At 46.3% G+C, this 16,770-nt stretch overlaps 1 protein-coding gene across 4 annotated transcripts in view; it reads left to right on the top strand.

The window, feature by feature from the left end:
* Positions 1-1,837: 1,837 nt before the first annotated feature.
* The window catches only part of LOC147986930 (G-type lectin S-receptor-like serine/threonine-protein kinase At1g11330), a 216,382-nt gene continuing 201,449 nt past the window's right edge, over positions 1,838-16,770 (top strand). For 2 of the 4 annotated variants that reach the window (XM_087545000.1, XM_087544998.1), the window contains exon 1: positions 5,294-6,533. In XM_087545000.1, coding sequence (XP_087401126.1) covers positions 5,294-6,533 — 1,240 coding nt within the window. Of the gene's footprint in view, positions 1,851-5,293; positions 6,534-16,770 lie in introns of those variants that run through there. The other 2 variants (XM_087545001.1, XM_087545002.1) reach the window with 2 other exon arrangements.

Below are 16,770 nucleotides of genomic sequence, written 5' to 3'. Positions count from 1 at the left end.
GCTAAGTGTTAGTAAACTCGAAATAAAAGGCTGCGGAGTAAACGGAGACTAGATAAAGGTGAGCTGGCGATATGTGTTCAAGCATCGCACGCTCCCTCTACCATCGAGATTGGTGTTTGCGTTGAGCATAGATATGATTGGATTATGTCTATCGCAATACGGTTATTCATTTCAGGAGAATAATGGTTACTCTGTTTATTTGAATAATACCTTCAATGGTCTTGCACCTAAAATGAATGGTTTATTGAATCTCGATCGTAGTGATACACATGTTCATGCCAAAAGATATAAGATAGTAATGATAGTACCACCTACTTGTGGCACTGCCACGTAAGTCATATCGGTACAAAACGCATGAAGAAGCTCCATGTTGATGGATCTTCGGGCTCACTCGTTTTTTGAAAAGTTTGAGACATGCGAACCATGTCTATTGGTGTATATGCATGAAGAAACTCCATGAAAATGGACCGTTTGGACTCACTTGATTTTGAATCACTTGAGACAAGCAAATCATACCACATGGGCAAGATGACTGAAAGCCTCGGTTTCAGTAAAATGGAACTAGAAAGCAACTTGTTGGAAGTAATACATTTTGATGTGTGCAGTCCAATGAGTGCTGAGGCGTGTAGTGGATATCGTTATGTTCTTACTTCACAGATGATTTGAGTAGATGTTGAGCATATTTACTTGATGAAACATAAGTCTGAATTATTGAAAGGTTCAAGTAATTTCAGGGTGAAGTTGAACATCGTCGTGATAAGAGGATAAAATGTTTATGATATGATCGTAGAGATGAATATCTGAATTACGAGTTTGGCACAGAATTAAGACATTGTGGAAATTGTTTCACAACTAATACAGCCTGGAACACCATAGTGTGATGGTGTGTCCGAACATCATAACTGCACCCTATTGGATATGATGCATACCATGATGTCTCTTATCGAATTACCACGATAGTTTATAGGTTAGGCATTAGAGACAACCACATTCACTTTAAATAGGGCACCACGTAATTCCGATGAGATGACACCGTATGAACTATGGTTTATAGAAACCTAAGCTGTCATTTCTTAAAAGTTCGGGGCTGCGACGCTTATGTGAAAAAGTTTCAGGCTGATAAGCTCGAACCCAAAGCGGATAAATGCATCTTCATAGGACACCCAAGACAGTTGGGTATACCTCCTGTCTCAAATCCGAAAGCAATAAGGGATTGTTTCTAGAATCGGGTCCTTTCTCGAGGAAAAGTTTCTCTCGAAAGAATTGAGTGGGAGGATGGTGGAGACTTGATGAGGTTATTAAACCGTCTCTTCAACTAGTGTGTGGCAGGGCACATGAAGTTGTTCCTATGGCACCTACACCAATTGAAGTGGAAGCTTATGATAGTGATCATGAAACTTCAGATCAAGTCACTACCAAACCTCGTAGGATGACAAGGATGCGTACTACTTCAGAGTGGTACGTAATCCTGTCTCGGAAGTCATGTTGCTAAACAACAATGAATCTACGAGCTATGGAGAAGCGATGGTGGGCCCGGATTCCGATAAATGGCTCGAGGCCATATAATCCGAGAGAGGATCCATATATGAAAACAAAGTGTAGACTTTGGAAGAACTACTTGATGGTCGTAAGGCTGTTAGGTACATATGGATTTTAAAAGGAAGACGGACAATGATGGTAAGTATCACCATTAAGAAAGCTCAACTTGTCGTTAAGATGTTTTCCGACAAGTTCAAGGAGTTGACTACGATGAGACTTTCTCACTCATAGCGATGCTAAGAGTCTGTTGGAATTATATTAGCGATTACTGCATTATTTATGAAATCTTGCAGATAGGATGTCAAAACATTGTTTCCTCAACGATTTTCTTGAGGAAAGGTTGTATGTGATACAACCGGAAGGTTTTGTCAATCCTGAAAGATGCTAATGCAAAGCTCCAGCAATCCTTCTAAGGACTGGAGTAAGCATCTCGGAGTTGGAATGTATGCTTTGATGATGATCAAAGATTTTGGGTTTATACAAAGTTTATGAGAAACTTGTATTTCCAAAGAAGTGAGTGGGAGCACTATAGAATTTCTGATGAATATATGTTGTTGACATATTGTTGATCAGAAATGACGTAGAATTTCTGGAAAGCATATAGGGTTATTTGGAAAGTGTTTTCAATGGAAATCCTGGATTAAGCTACTTGAACATTGAGCATCAAGATCTATAAGGATAGATCAAAACGCTTAATGGAACTTTCAAATGAGCACATACCTTGACATGATAGGTGTTCAAGATGGATCAGTCAAAGAAGGAGTTCTTGCCTGAGTTGTAAGGTATGAAGTTAAGACTTAAAGCTCGAGCACGGCAGAATAGAGAGAAATGACGAAGGTCGTCCCCTATGCTTAAGACGTAGTCTCTACAGTATGCTATGCTGTGTACCGCACCTGAAGTGTGCCTTACCATGAGTCAGTCAAGGGGTACAAGAGTGATCCAAGAATGGATCACAGGACAGCGGTCAAAGTTATCCATAGTAACTAGTGGACTAAGGAATTTTCTCGATTATGGAGGTGGTAAAAGAGTTCGTTGTAAAGGGTTACGCCGATGCAAACTTTGACACTAATCCAGATTATTCTTAGTGGTAAACTGGATTCGTATAGTAGAACAGTTATTTGGAATAGCTCCAAATAGAACGTGGTAGCTGCATCTAGGAGATGACATAGAGATTTGTAAAGCACACACGGATCTGAAAGATTCAGACCCGTTGACTATAACATCTCTCACAAGCATAACATGATCAAACCCAGAACTCATCGAGTGTTAATCACATGGTAATGTGAACTAGATCATTGACTCTAGTAAACTCTTTGGGTGTTAGTCACATGGGGATGTGACCTTGAGTGTTAATCACATATCAATCTGAACTGGATTATTGACTCTAGTGCAAGTGGGAGACTGTTGGAAATATGCCCTAGAGGCAATAATAAATTGGTTATTATTATATTTCCTTGTTCATGGTAATCGTTTATTATCCATGCTAGAATTGTATTGATAGGAAACTCAGATACATGTGTGGATACATAGACAACACCATGTCCCTAGTAAGCCTCTAGTTGACTAGCTCGTTGATCAATAGATGGTTACGGTTTCCTGACCATGGACATTGGATGTCGTTGATAACGGAATCACATCATTAGGAGAATGATGTGATGGACAAGACCCAATCCTAAGCCTAGCACAAGATCATGTAGTTCGTATGCTAAAGCTTTTCTAATGTCAAGTATCATTTCCTTAGACCATGAGATTGTGTAACTCCCGGATACCGTAGGAGTGCTTTGGGTGTGCCAAACGTCACAACGTAACTGGGTGACTATAAAGGTGCACTATGGGTATCTCCGAAAGTGTCTGTTGGGTTGGCATGAATCGAGACTAGGATTTGTCACTCCGTGTGACGGAGAGGTATCTCTGGGCCTACTCGGTAGGACATCATCATAATGTGCACAATGTGATCAAGGAGTTGATCACAATGTGGTTACCGAATGTTGTTCGGAGTCCCGGATGAGATCCCGACGTCACGAGGAGTTTCGGAATGGTCCGGAGGTAATGATTTATATATCGGAAGTCTTGTTTTGGTCGCCGGAAAAGTTTCGCGCATTATCGGTATTGTACCGGGAGTGCCGAAAGGGGTCCGGGGGTCCACCTGCCCCGGGGGGCCATATGGGCTGTAGAGGTGTGCGCCTTGGCCTATATGGGCCAAGGGCACCAGTCCCAAGAGGCCCATGCGCCAAGAGATAAGGGAAAGGAAGAGTCCTAAAGGGGGAAGGCACCTCCTAGGTGCCTTGGGGAGGATGGACTCCTCCCTGGCCGCACCCTTCCTTGAAGGAAGGGCCAAGGCTGCGCCCCCCCCCCCCCTCTCCCTTGGCCCTATATATAGTGGGGGGGAAGGGAGGGCAGCCGCACGAATGTTTTGGTGCAGCCCTCCCCCTCTCCCAAGTCCTTCTCCTCTCCCGTGGTGCTTGGCGAAGCCCTGCAGGATTGCCACGCTCCTCCACCACCACCACGCCGTTGTGCTGCTGCTGGATGGAGTCTTCCTCAACCTCTCCTTCTCTCCTTGCTGGATTAAGGCATAGGAGACGTAACCAGGATGTACGTGTGTTGAACGCGGAGGTGCCGTCCGTTCGGCACTAGGATCTCCGGTGATTTGGATCACGACGAGTACGACTCCTTCAACCCCATTCTCTTGAACGCTTCCGCTTAGCGATCTACAAGGGTATGTAGATGCACTCTCCTTCCCCTCGTTGCTGGTTTCTGCATAGATAGATCTTGGTAACACGTAGGAAAATTTTGAATTTCTGCTACGTTCCCCAACAGATACCGTGCGTGAGGCCGCAATGTGATATGAGGTGTTACCGGTTAGATCGATGTAACTTGGAATCGGGGTCCTGACATAAGTCTTTTAAGGATTTTAATAAAGACTACATACAGAACAAAATGATTGAATCTACACTCTAATATGTATACATCCGTATATAGTTTGTATTAAAATCTCTAAAAGACTTGTATTTAAAAACCGAGGAAGATCATGTCTTGGTGGTCAGTGATTTAGCTGGGCCAGTAGCCTAATGGAATCAGGTGTTCCATTTCAAAAAAAAAATCCACACCGGTCGCCGCGATTATACCTCCTCGTCTACCTTTCCGGCAGAGCAATATCCGGACGCGAATGGAGAAGCCACACGGTAGCTCAAATTCCAATCGACCATGGTGTCCAGGCCCGGCACCGGGACGAAGGTGACGGCGGCGTCCACGGTTGCGGTGGTTGCCGCCTTGGCGTCGGCGGAAGGAGTTCGCCGTGGTTGAGCGAGCAGCAGGATCCTCCATCCGACGCATGCGTCCGAGCCGTGAGTTTTCCCCTGTCGCACTCTCATTTCCAATGTCAAATCTCCCCGATGGAGACTTCAAAACTCAACACCTAGCAACGTACGAACTTTTCCTTGCGCAGACATATAGTACTCGTCACATAGTTGAAGACTTCAAAAGTCAAATCTCGTCGAGGATTTGTTCACGCAGACACATACATACTCCCTCCGTAAACTAATATAAAAGCATTTAAATCACTACTTTAATGATCTAAACATTCTTATATTAGTTTAGAGGAGTACTCTAGTTTAAAGAGAGAGTACTACTCTTGCTCGCATTGTCTAATTTTGATTTGGCCGGAAGAAAAATCCCTAGCTACAAGTCCACTCCCTGCAACGGCCAGCCCAATTGTTCTCAAGAACTGTGTAGTAGTTTCCTTCTTCCCAGGAAGATGAAGCAGGCCGGCACGCCGTGCATTCCAGTCTTGATCCTCCTGTTCTTGACTCCATTCTGCAGATCCGATGACCGGCTGTCACCTGCAAAGCCGCTCTCCCCCGGCGACACGATCATCTCCAAGGGCGGGGACTTTGCGCTCGGCTTCTTCTCCCCGGACAGCTCCAACGCGAGCCTGTACCTTGGCATATGGTACCACAACATGGCCGGCCGCACCATCGTATGGACCACCAACCGCGACGATCCAATCGCCGCCGCTTCATCTCCGACGCTCGCCATCACCAACAGTTCCGACCTGGTGTTGTCGGACTCCCAAGGTCGCACTCCTTGGGCCGTGAAGAGCGACATCAAGGGCAGCATGGGAGTTACTGCGGTGCCTCTTGACACGGGGAATTTTGTCGTCCAGTCACCAAATGGCACGTCCATTTGGCAGAGCTTTGATCACCCGACGGACACACTCCTCCCAGGTAGGGCCATGTTGAGCAAGAAGGGCCATGTCGTGTGGCGCCTGATTGCTTCTAAGGGCCTCAATGACCTGTCAACTGGAGTCTTTTCTATGAGCCTTGATCCTAGCTCAGACCTTCACTTTTTCATTTGGAACGGGACTAGGCCCTATCACCGCCGCATCTTCAACGGTGAGATGGCGGTTGGCACATTATACCAGAATACTGTCTTGTATGAAGCCATTATCAGGACACGGGATGGGTTCTACTATGATTTTAGATTTTCTGGTGCCTCACAGTATGCACATCTTAGGCTCGACTACATGGGTGTGTTGACTCTGAGCTTGGACAACCGCTCGTCATGGAGAACCATCACCGCACCCCCCGCTAGCTGCAACATCTACGCTTCATGTGGCCCGTTCGGATATTGTGACTACACGGCGGCTGTCCCGACATGTAGTTGCCTCGATGGGTTTGAGCCCTCTGGTCCTAAGTTTTCAAGCGGATGTAGAAGAATCCAAGAGCTGAAATGCAGCAAGCAAAGTCATTTCGTCACCTTACCTAGGATGATGCTCCCCGACAATTTTTTACGTGTCCACAACAGAAGCTCTGGCGACTGCATGACCGAGTGCGGCAACAATTGCTTGTGTACAGCCTATGCTTATGCCAACTTTAGCACTAATGATGCTATGGCTGACCAGTCAAGGTGCTTGGTTTGGACAGGGGACCTTATCGACACAGGAAAGTTTAGCGAGTATGGCGAGAACCTGTATCTCCGGCTTGCCAACTCTCCTGGTATGCACCAACCGATTCTAGGCTTCTACCCTATATATATATAGACACACACACTTCTGCTTCGGTACATCCTCCTTAAACACATCAAGGGCTGAGATCTGCCCATACCCCTTCGCTGTCAGGGGCATGATCGTCTTATGTAAAAAATTCCCCCCCGAGCGTCCACGCCGATACCCCCCGCGCGCCTGTGTATACGGGGCTGCCGCACGAGCCGAGCCGCTTGGCAGCCGTGAGGACGCGAGCCGAGCCGAGCCGTTAGCATCCATGGGCCCACAATGTCAGATGCAGGGCGTGTCGGTGGGGGCGTACGTGTGGTCGTGGCGCGGTCGTGCAGTTAACTGCGCACTAATTGCGGCGCTGACTACTCGCGGTCGATCTCCTGCCGCCAGCCTTCTGCCGTCGTAGTCCGTGCCCTCCATTGCCGCGCGTGCGGCGACCGGGCGCATTCCGCCTCGGGCCGGCAGTTGACGCGACCGGTCGGCTGCCGCCGCTGCGGCGACCGCCCGCCCGCCTTCAGACGCCACCAACGCTTCGATTGCCGCGCGTGCCGTCCCCGCGGCTTCACACGCCACCGCTGCCGCGCCCATACGCCACCGATGCCTCGCCTGCCGCGCCGCGCCTTCACACGCCGCCCGCCTCTCCCTCGGGGCGCGCGCCACCGACGGCTCGCTCGCCCACCTCCCTCCCCCGCCGTCTATAAAAGGCCGCGGCAGCCCTGACCAGGCCGTGCCATCTCCCTCGCCCCGCCCATCTCTCTTCCTCTCCTCGCCCGCCCATCTCCCTCTCCTCGCCGGCAATGTCTTCCAGCGACTCCGACGAGGGCGCGTGGCCGACCGGCGTTTGGCCGCTGAGCCTCACCCTCGGCGACACGGAGGATCTGGCCCGGTACGGCGTGATGGTGCCGTGGCCATGGCAGATCGGGGCAGACGGCATCCCCACCATGGGACCGCCGCCGACGAGGCAGCAGCTCCACGCGTTCCCTGGCGGTCGGTACAACCGGAGGGCCCAGCGCAGGTTCTGGCGCGGGAAGAACTTCGACATTGTCCTCGGCGCGTTCAGGGACGCGGCGGCCGGCCGCACCGTCGGGGACATTACCGGCAAGGCCGGCACTTCCCGTGGTCGCCGCCGCCACGGCCCACCTCCGGCCGCCCCCACTGCCCCGGCACAGCAGGCGCCCCCTGACCCGGCGCTGGTCGAGATCCCACCGGCGCAGGCCGCCCTCGCGCAAGACGGAGACCCCGATGACACGCCGGGGCTAGTTGCGGTGCTGGCCCAGTCGGCAGAGGAGGCGGCGGCGGCCACTCGTGAGGAACGAGAGCAGCTGGCGGCCATAGCGGCGGTGCAGGAGCAGCAGGCGCGGGAAGACAACTAGTGGGATTTCAGCGACGACGACGATGACGGTGGCGACGATGGCGGCGAGGGCGGTGAAGGAGAGGCCGGCGGTATGGCGCCGGTCGTCGACCTCACCGGCACCAGCGACGACGAGTAGTCTAGTTTTAGGGTTTTTATTTAAATTTTGGTCTAAGTTATGTAAGAGCAGTGCTCGGTTATGTTTAGTGTTATGTAAGGTAGTTTGAATTATGAATGAACTCGGAATGGCTTATCTGAAGAAAAAACCGTATGTTTAATTTGATGTTAGTCGTGCAACTTCAAAAAATAAACGGAAACATGCATTTCAACGTTACGAGAAAAATCAGTCGCAAAACGCATGCATGGGGCCTTCACTCATACTCGAACGGTCTCTGGAGAACTTATCATGCATGCACACCAAAAACATATTGCGTCACGTCCGGGGTGTGGTATGTGGTGTTATCACCAAAAAATTAGAAAAAAATACTGATGCAAAAAAATGCCGGGCATGTGCTCGCAGGCCATAACTGCGCTTAATCGGTCAGGCCCGATCAAGCCGGGCGACGAAAGGGCCGGCCTTTCGGCCCAGCTACGGCCTGCAGCACAGGCAAACGGGACAGTGGCGGGACGAGGCGGGAACCAGAGGAGTTCAAAAGTGCTGTGAGAGGCAGGTATTTAAGGCGGTCGCGGCGTCGCTCGGCGGGCGAGGTGGGACTAAACATTAGTCCTCACCCCCACCGACCCTGCCCCCCGCACCGCGCCCACAGTGTCACGCACAGCCCATGCGCGGCGTCGCGCACAGTCACTGGGCCGTCGCGCACAGTCAACACTTTTGTTTTTATAAATAGTATTAAGTTTTTTTAGTTATTTATGTCATTCGTTAACTAGATTTATTATAATAATACTGGGTTCTTTATTATACTTTATAGGAAAAAATAATAAGTTCTTTATAATTAATTACTAAAACAATACTGAGTTTTTTGATAATTAATTGATGATGAGTACTTTTATAATGAATATTATGTTCAGTTATTTGTGTAAATTAGTAATTACATTTTTAATATTTATGTAATGTTAATTATTGTCTAAAAAATACTTAAAATGTGTGCAAAATTTAGTACTGTAATGTGTATTGCATTAATGACTAATTGTTTTTTCATAATAATAATAATGAGTTTTTTGTTATAATTTATAAGTAAGAATAATGAGTTTTTTATTACAATTTATAGGTAAAAATTACTAGTTGTGTTTTAATTTTTTATGAGTTCATATCCGATCAGTGCCGGTTGCATTGCTGGTACGATGTGGCATGCACGAAACGTGACCCAATTTTCGGAGGCAGTGGGCATGCCCATCTTAGGGCCCCACGCAAGAGTTGAACGAATTCAGACACCATACGCACGTTGCGTCACGCCCGGTCAGTGTTTTCGGTGCGTTTCACGAAGAAAACCATATGAAATTCATACGGTGCCGGCAAATTATGAAAACTTGCACGCATGATGGTCCTAGCGATGGGTGCATGTCCAAAAAGTTTGGGGTCCACCGGCTGAGTCAGAAAAGAGAACGCAGTACGGGGCTGACATCGGTCATATCAGATCAGTGCCGATTGTATTGGTGGTACGAGGTGGCATGCACGAAACGTGACCCAATTTTGGGAGGCAAGGATGTCGAAAAAAACTCTTTTCGGACGGGTCCTTCAGTCCTGCCCGAACGGTCTCCGAAGAAGGAGGTCAATTTTTCGACATATTCGGAATGACCTCAACTTTTGCAAGTGAGTTGATATGGTCACCCTGACATTCAATCCAAGAATTGAACGTATTTGAACACCAAAAACATGTCGTGTCACGTCCAGGGTGTGCTATGTGCTGTTTTTACAGAAAAAATTATAGAAAATTCATAAAGCGATAAAAAAGATACAAAACTTGGCATGCATCCTAATGATGATGGAGGAACACTATAAAAAAATTTGAGTTCATTTCAAGGATGTCGGAAAAAAACTCATTTCGGACGGATCCTTCAGTCCTACTCGAACGGTCTCCGAAGAAGGACGTCAACTTTTCGACATATTCTGAATGACCTCAACTTTTGCAAGTGAGTTGGTATGGTCACCCTGACATTTAATCCAAGAATTGAACGTATTTGAACACCAAAAACATGTTGTGTCACGTCCGGGGTGTGCTATGTGATGTTTTCACAGAAAAAATTATAGAAAATTCATAAAGCGATAAAAAATATAGAAAACTTGGCATGCATCCTAGTGATGATTGTGGAACACTATAAAAAAAATTGAGTTCATTTCAAGATGTCGAAAATAAATTAATAAGTTTATTGCTATAACTACTAATTTGGAAACGACTGTTAATAAAAAACAGTACTTAATACAGAATTTATTTCGTATTGACATTATACATATGATGGTAGATATTACTAATGTAATTTGGGTTCGTTTGAAGGATGTCAAAAAAATATTGTAGATAGTACTCATGAAATTTGCATAGTGTGGCAAATAATAAAAAATAAGACAGATAATAATGATATGATTTGAGTTTACACTGCTAGCAGTACACGACCGCACTGCCCGGACAGTGTAATGAGCTTACACTGACCGGGCAGTGCGGCATTGCCACCGCTAGCAGTGCAAAGTCAAACCAAATTATTACTAACTGTCTCATATAGCAATGTGCACGAACGCGGGTATATAAGCCGATCGTGGCGTCCCTCGGCGCGCGATGTGGGACTAAAAAATCGCCCCCTCCACCTCCCCCGCGCCGTGACTCATAGAAGGCAATAAAATTGTGAAGCAAAAAAAGCCGACCTGTGCTTGCATGCTGCAACTGCGCTTAATCGGTCCGGCCCGATCAAGCCGGGTGGCGAAAGGGCCGGCCTTTCGGCCCAGCTACGGCCTACAGCACAAGCCAACGAGACAATGGCGGGACGGGGCGGGAATGAAAGGAGTTCGAAACGGTCGTGGGAGGTTGGTATATAAGTCGGTCGCGGCGTCGTTCGGCGGGCGAGGTGGGACTAAACTTTAGTCGTCACCCCCGCCGACCCTGCCCCCGCACCGCGTGCACACTCAATGGGCCGGCCCACGCGCGATGGCGCGCACAATCACTGGGCCGTCCAATGCGCGGTGTCATTGTTTTTTTTGTTATGTGTTTATTGTTTTAAAAATAATAGTAAATTTTTAAATAAATGTTGCATTGTACAAATAATAATGAAAAGTCCTACGTATTGTATGGATGTTCAATAATTTATGTAATGTTCATTATTTTTTTATGTGTTTTGCATTAATGGCTAAAGTAGTTTTCATAATAGTAAAGAGATTTTTGTTATAATTTAGAAGTAATAATAATTTGGAAAATACCCTTTTTTAAGAACAGTACTTGACTTAGAATTTATTTAGTAGTTATGTTAAAAACAATACTTAAAATATAATTTATTATGTAATTATATTAAAAACACTACTTAATGTAGAATTGAATTCACGGAAAAAAACATAAAAAATTCATATCCGATCAGTGCCGGTTGCATTGGTGGTACGAAGTGGCATGCACGAAACGTCACCAAATTTTGGGAGGCAGTGGGCATGCCCATCTTAGGGCCCCACGCAAGATTTGAACGACGTCGGACACCAAACGCACGTTGCGTCACGTCCGATCAGTGTTTTCGATGCGTTTCACGGAGAAAACCATAGGTAATTCATATGGTGCCGGAAAATTATGAAAACTTGCACGCATGATGGACCTGTCGATGAGTGCGTGTGCAAAAAGTTTAGGGTCCACCGGCTGAGTCCAAAAATAGAACGCAGTACGGGGCTGACATCGTTCATATCCGATCAGTGCCGGTTGGATTGGTGGTACGAGGTGGCATGCACGAAACGTCACCAAATTTTGGGAGGCAGTGGGCATGCCCACCTTAGGGCCCCACGCAAGATTTGAACGACGTCGGACACCAAACGCACGTTGCGCCATGTCCGGTCAGTGTTTTCGATGCGTTTCACGGAGAAAACCATAAGTAATTCATACGGTGCCGGAAAATTATGAAAACTTGCACGCATGATGGACCTGTCGATGAGTGCGTGTGCAAAAAGTTTGGGTTCCATCGGCTGAGTCCGAAAAGAGAACGCAATACGGGGCTGACATCGTTCATATCCGATCAGTGCCGGTTGGATTGGTGGTATGAGGTGGCATGCACGAAACGTCACCAAATTTTGGGAGGTAGTGGGCATGCCCATCTTAGGGCCCCATGCAAGATTTGAACGACGTCGGACACCAAACGCACGTTGCGTCACGCCCGGTCAGTGTTTTCGGTGCGTTTCACGGAGAAAACAAGAGGAAATTCATACGGTGCCGGAAAATTATGAAAACTTGCACGCATGATGGTCCTGTCGATGAGTGCGTGTGCAAAAAGTTTGGGGTCCACCGGCTGAGTCCAAAAAGAGAACGCAGTACGGGGCTGACATCGTTCATATCCGATCAGTGCCGGTTGGATTGGTGGTACGAGGTGGCATGCACGAAACGTCACCAAATTTTGGGAGGAAGTGGGCATGCCCATCTTAGGGCCCCACGCAAGATTTGAACGACGTCGGACACCAAATGCACGTTGAGTCACGCCCGGTCAGTGTTTTCGGTGCGTTTCACGGAGAAAACCATAGGAAATTCATACGGTGCCGGAAAATTATGAAAACTTGCATGCATGATGGACCTGTCGATGAGTGCGTGTGCAAAAAGTTTGGGGTCCACCGGCTGAGTCCAAAAAGAGAACGCAGTACGGGGCTGACATCGTTCATATCCGATCAGTGCCGGTTGGATTGGTGGTACGAGGTGGCATGCACGAAACATCACCAAATTTTGGGAGGAAGTGGGCATGCCCATCTTAGGGCCCCACGCAAGATTTGAACGACGTCGGACACCAAACGCACGTTGAGTCACGCCCGGTCAGTGTTTTCGGTGCGTTTCACGGAGAAAACCATAGGAAATTCATACGGTGCCGGAAAATTATGAAAACTTGCATGCATGATGGACCTGTCGATGAGTGCGTGTGCAAAAAGTTTGGGGTCCACCGGCTGAGTCCGAAAAGAGAACGCATTAAAAAATGCATTAATATTTTCTGACGTTAAAAAAACATCGGAGATAATGGCTCTTTTTTTGAAGAATATGCATGATCCATGTGAACCTTCACAAGCCTAGAGCAGGTGAAGACTCACATCGATCCTATATATCCTCCAAATAAAATCCTACAAACTGAGATGTTTGTGCATTGACCAAAAGAAAATTATATAAAGGAGTCAACGGCACGCCGGCTTAGCGATGTGGTACTAAACTGAAATGTTGAAGTACAATGCATGTTTTTAATAAATGCATCCTGGGCCAGCCGGCGGTAGTTTTACGGGACGGGCCAAGTGGCCCACTATGGCGTGACCACGTCTATGACGCCGTACGTGCGTGCATGGCATGGAAACCACGCCGCCATTACCTCGCCCCAGGACCGCCTAACCCCGCCGCCTCCACGCACGTCCTCACCCCTCCCCGATCTGACGCTCGCACCGCCGTGGCCGTCCCAACTCCCTTCCCTGTCGGCCTGACGGCGCCCATACAATCCGGCATCTGCGCGCGACTTGGATCTCAGGCCCGGCCGTGCCGTCTCGGCAAAGTCGCCGGCACCCTAAACCCTAGGACGGGCTGTCGGCCAGCGCGCTGGTGTGGGCACAGGGCGCGCGGCTGCCACGACTAACCCACACCGGGTGGGGTTAGGCAACGGGGGCTGCCGGTGCACGCCGAGATGCCGGAAGGTATGGTATTAAACCATATGTAATGTTTTTTGAATCTCGTAACTAGTTAGATAACTGTCATCTTATTTAGAATGCAAGAATTGGGAGATGTGTACTACTCGGTTGAGAAGTGGTGCGAATTGGTGGGAAAATTCACACCCAGACAGCGCATGATGCTACGTGGCACAAATTTGGACAGTATGTTGAGAATTCCTTCGGTGAAAATGAGGAAACATTTATTGGAATTTATGATTACAATGTATGATAGTAGTAGAAAGTGATTTATTATTCGGCCAAATACTGACGGCATCAGTGTGCTTAATGAAGATGTTTATGACATATTCGGGATACGTAACAAGGGTGATGATGTCAGTAGCATGATAGCAACAGTACAACTAGATGCCAAAAAATTGTTCCAAATCGGTTTCTACACAAAAGAACAGGCCTAATCCTCATCGATGAGTTGATAAAAAATATTGTTGATACTCAGTCATATGATGATGATTTTGTGAGAAGGGCCGTAGTGGTTCTTATGGGTACAGTCTTCGCACCACAATCCACCAAGTTTGTTCCTTATCGTTATTACAAAATGGTGGAGGACGTGAACGCTATCAAGTCATACAATTGGAACGATTTCACGTTGAGAGTGTGCATGGATGCTATTAAAAAATCGGTCAAAGATCTTGAAAAATTCAAGTGGCCTATCGGGAACTTGGCTCTTCTTCAGGTACAAGTCATTTCGTAATAGTTGTATGTACATATGATTTTTATATGATCTATGTGTCTCACTAGTTGTGTTTACTATCATGCAGTATATATACTGGGAAAAAGTTGAGCCAATTGGTGTGGATACATTTGATCATTTGTCTCGTGAATACCCACTAATGCTTAACTGGCTAGAAACGGAAGGGAAAAAGCGAGACGACTATGACAACATGCACGGGCGTGGCACCGGCAATGTAAGTCAATAAGTAAAGTCCTTATTGGTTGCACACAGTAATTAATTATATTTGTTATTTAATTTATTTTTTTGTTTGTTGTACAGATTGAAAACTGCATTAGCGAAGACTATAGACGTGCTAAGGTAGCACGTGAAGGGACTGTCCCAGAGGAAGAAACGAAGAAACCTAAACGGAAAGGTGGTGGCAGGAGTAGAAAGCAAAGCACGTCCGCGGTTTCATCGAACACGACTTGTAGTATGGACCGTGTGATGACATACATAAAGCTGCTTCACAAGGAGGTTCTCAATATACCCGAAAGATGTGCACAGGTAATTTATAAGTTGTATTGAACATGGTTTAATTGTTCAACTACTTATCGTGTTTCATTTGTGTTTGTAGATGGTAATGGAAAGGTTGAACACGGAAGGTGTGCTGTACAAACCCAATAAGAGGGACAACAATGACGAATTTCATAATGTAGGTGAAGGAGTTGGGATGGAGAATGGCTAGTACAAGTCATCAAAATATTGGCCAGATATTGATTCACCTACCAACGTAAAGGTACGAACATCTTTCACGGGTATCAATGATACCTCCGTGCCTGTTGATGACACGGGTGCTCCGGCGACGACACCGGGTAAAGGTGAAGCTACTGATCCTTTCATTATAGATGATAATGGAAACTCTCCATCTTCGGCATGAACTGTACGTACAAAAGACTTTCCGTCTATGTCCTGAACCCCGCAGAATGCTGATATTTCTGGTGAGTCTATGGATGCTTTGTCACCAACAAAGTCCGAAGACACGTTTGAGAGTTTCCCGGCAGATAGCAACATAGGTAATGGTGAAGGCAGTCAGGAAAATGATGGTAAGCGCAAAAGAAAAAAGTCGAAATATTGCCAACCCCCCTACGACATTTCTTTACCCGCAAGAAACGTGTTAAAAAAGTAAGTCAAGTACTACTTTATAATTCATTCACACGTTATGTATTTTTTTTAATGACTGTAGCTGCATTGTTTTAGATCTGTTTGCATCGTCACCACATTCAATTCTAGCAAGTTCTCTTAATATGACTCTGGATCACATAGAGGCAGCGAGAGTTTTTGTTGAGACTCTAGCATCGACAAAGAAGCATGCACACCGAACCGTGGTCGATATGCCGCCACCAGATCGGGACATATGCACCCTAGCTATGCTTAATGATGTCCTGACGTTTAAATGGTTGCATGGCGCTGTAAGTATGAGTTTGGTTTTAACATATCTCTCATTTGTACTTCACAAGTTGATAGAAATTTTTTGTTTATGTATGCAGATCATCAATGCATATTGTAAACACCTACAACACCGTGACTTTTCTGATCGTTACATATCAACAACGTGGTTCCCCAAATTTATGTTGAGTAGGGCAAGGGGAAAGACCAAGTCAGTAAATGATTTAGACTCGGAACATGTTACAAAGAAAACAAAAGTCATCGCAAGAGTAATGGATGAGTATTTCAGACAGGACAAGGTATTGCTTTCATATTTATTTGTTTATATTAGACATTACTATTTAATTGCACTAACATCATTTGGTTACTATGTAGGCGTATTTTCCTATGCACGTTAATGATAATCATTGGATAACCATAGTGATGTACACCGTCAAGGAGGAGTTTCAAGTTCTTGACTCAAATTCTAAAGGCGCAATTAGCCAAAGAATTCGCAATATGATTGCCACCCTGGTACGCTATAATTTTCACACTCGCATTCAGAAAAATATTGAGTCATATATGGAGGCCAACTCAACTCTTATGGAGGCCAACTCAACTCAACTCTTGAATAACCATAGTATATACATTAAATTCTGGTTTGTTAATTTGTTTCAGAGAGCTGAAATTTCTAAGGATATTATGGAGGCCAACTCAACTCTTGAATCAAAAAAAATTCTAGATGTATCATCGTGGCCAATTAATGAGTATAAAATGCCGAGACAAAACGATGGGTAAGTTAAATGAGTACAAGGAAGTGCATGCTATATCCTAAGCTGATCACACATGTTTATTGCAGAGTGTCTTGTGGACTTTTTGTGATGTGGTGCATAAAATACTGGGACGGAGATCGTTGGACACATGAATTAGACCAGGAAGAGATTAATGAGTCAAGGCCACGTATTGTCGCGGAAATTATTTTTTCA

The sequence above is a fragment of the Triticum urartu genome, chromosome 2A (genome assembly GCF_056163025.1).
Source record: "Triticum urartu cultivar PI428250 chromosome 2A, HENAU_Tu73, whole genome shotgun sequence".
Classification (NCBI taxonomy): Eukaryota; Viridiplantae; Streptophyta; class Magnoliopsida; order Poales; family Poaceae; genus Triticum; species Triticum urartu.
This window is presented reverse-complemented; position numbering and strand designations above follow the sequence as displayed.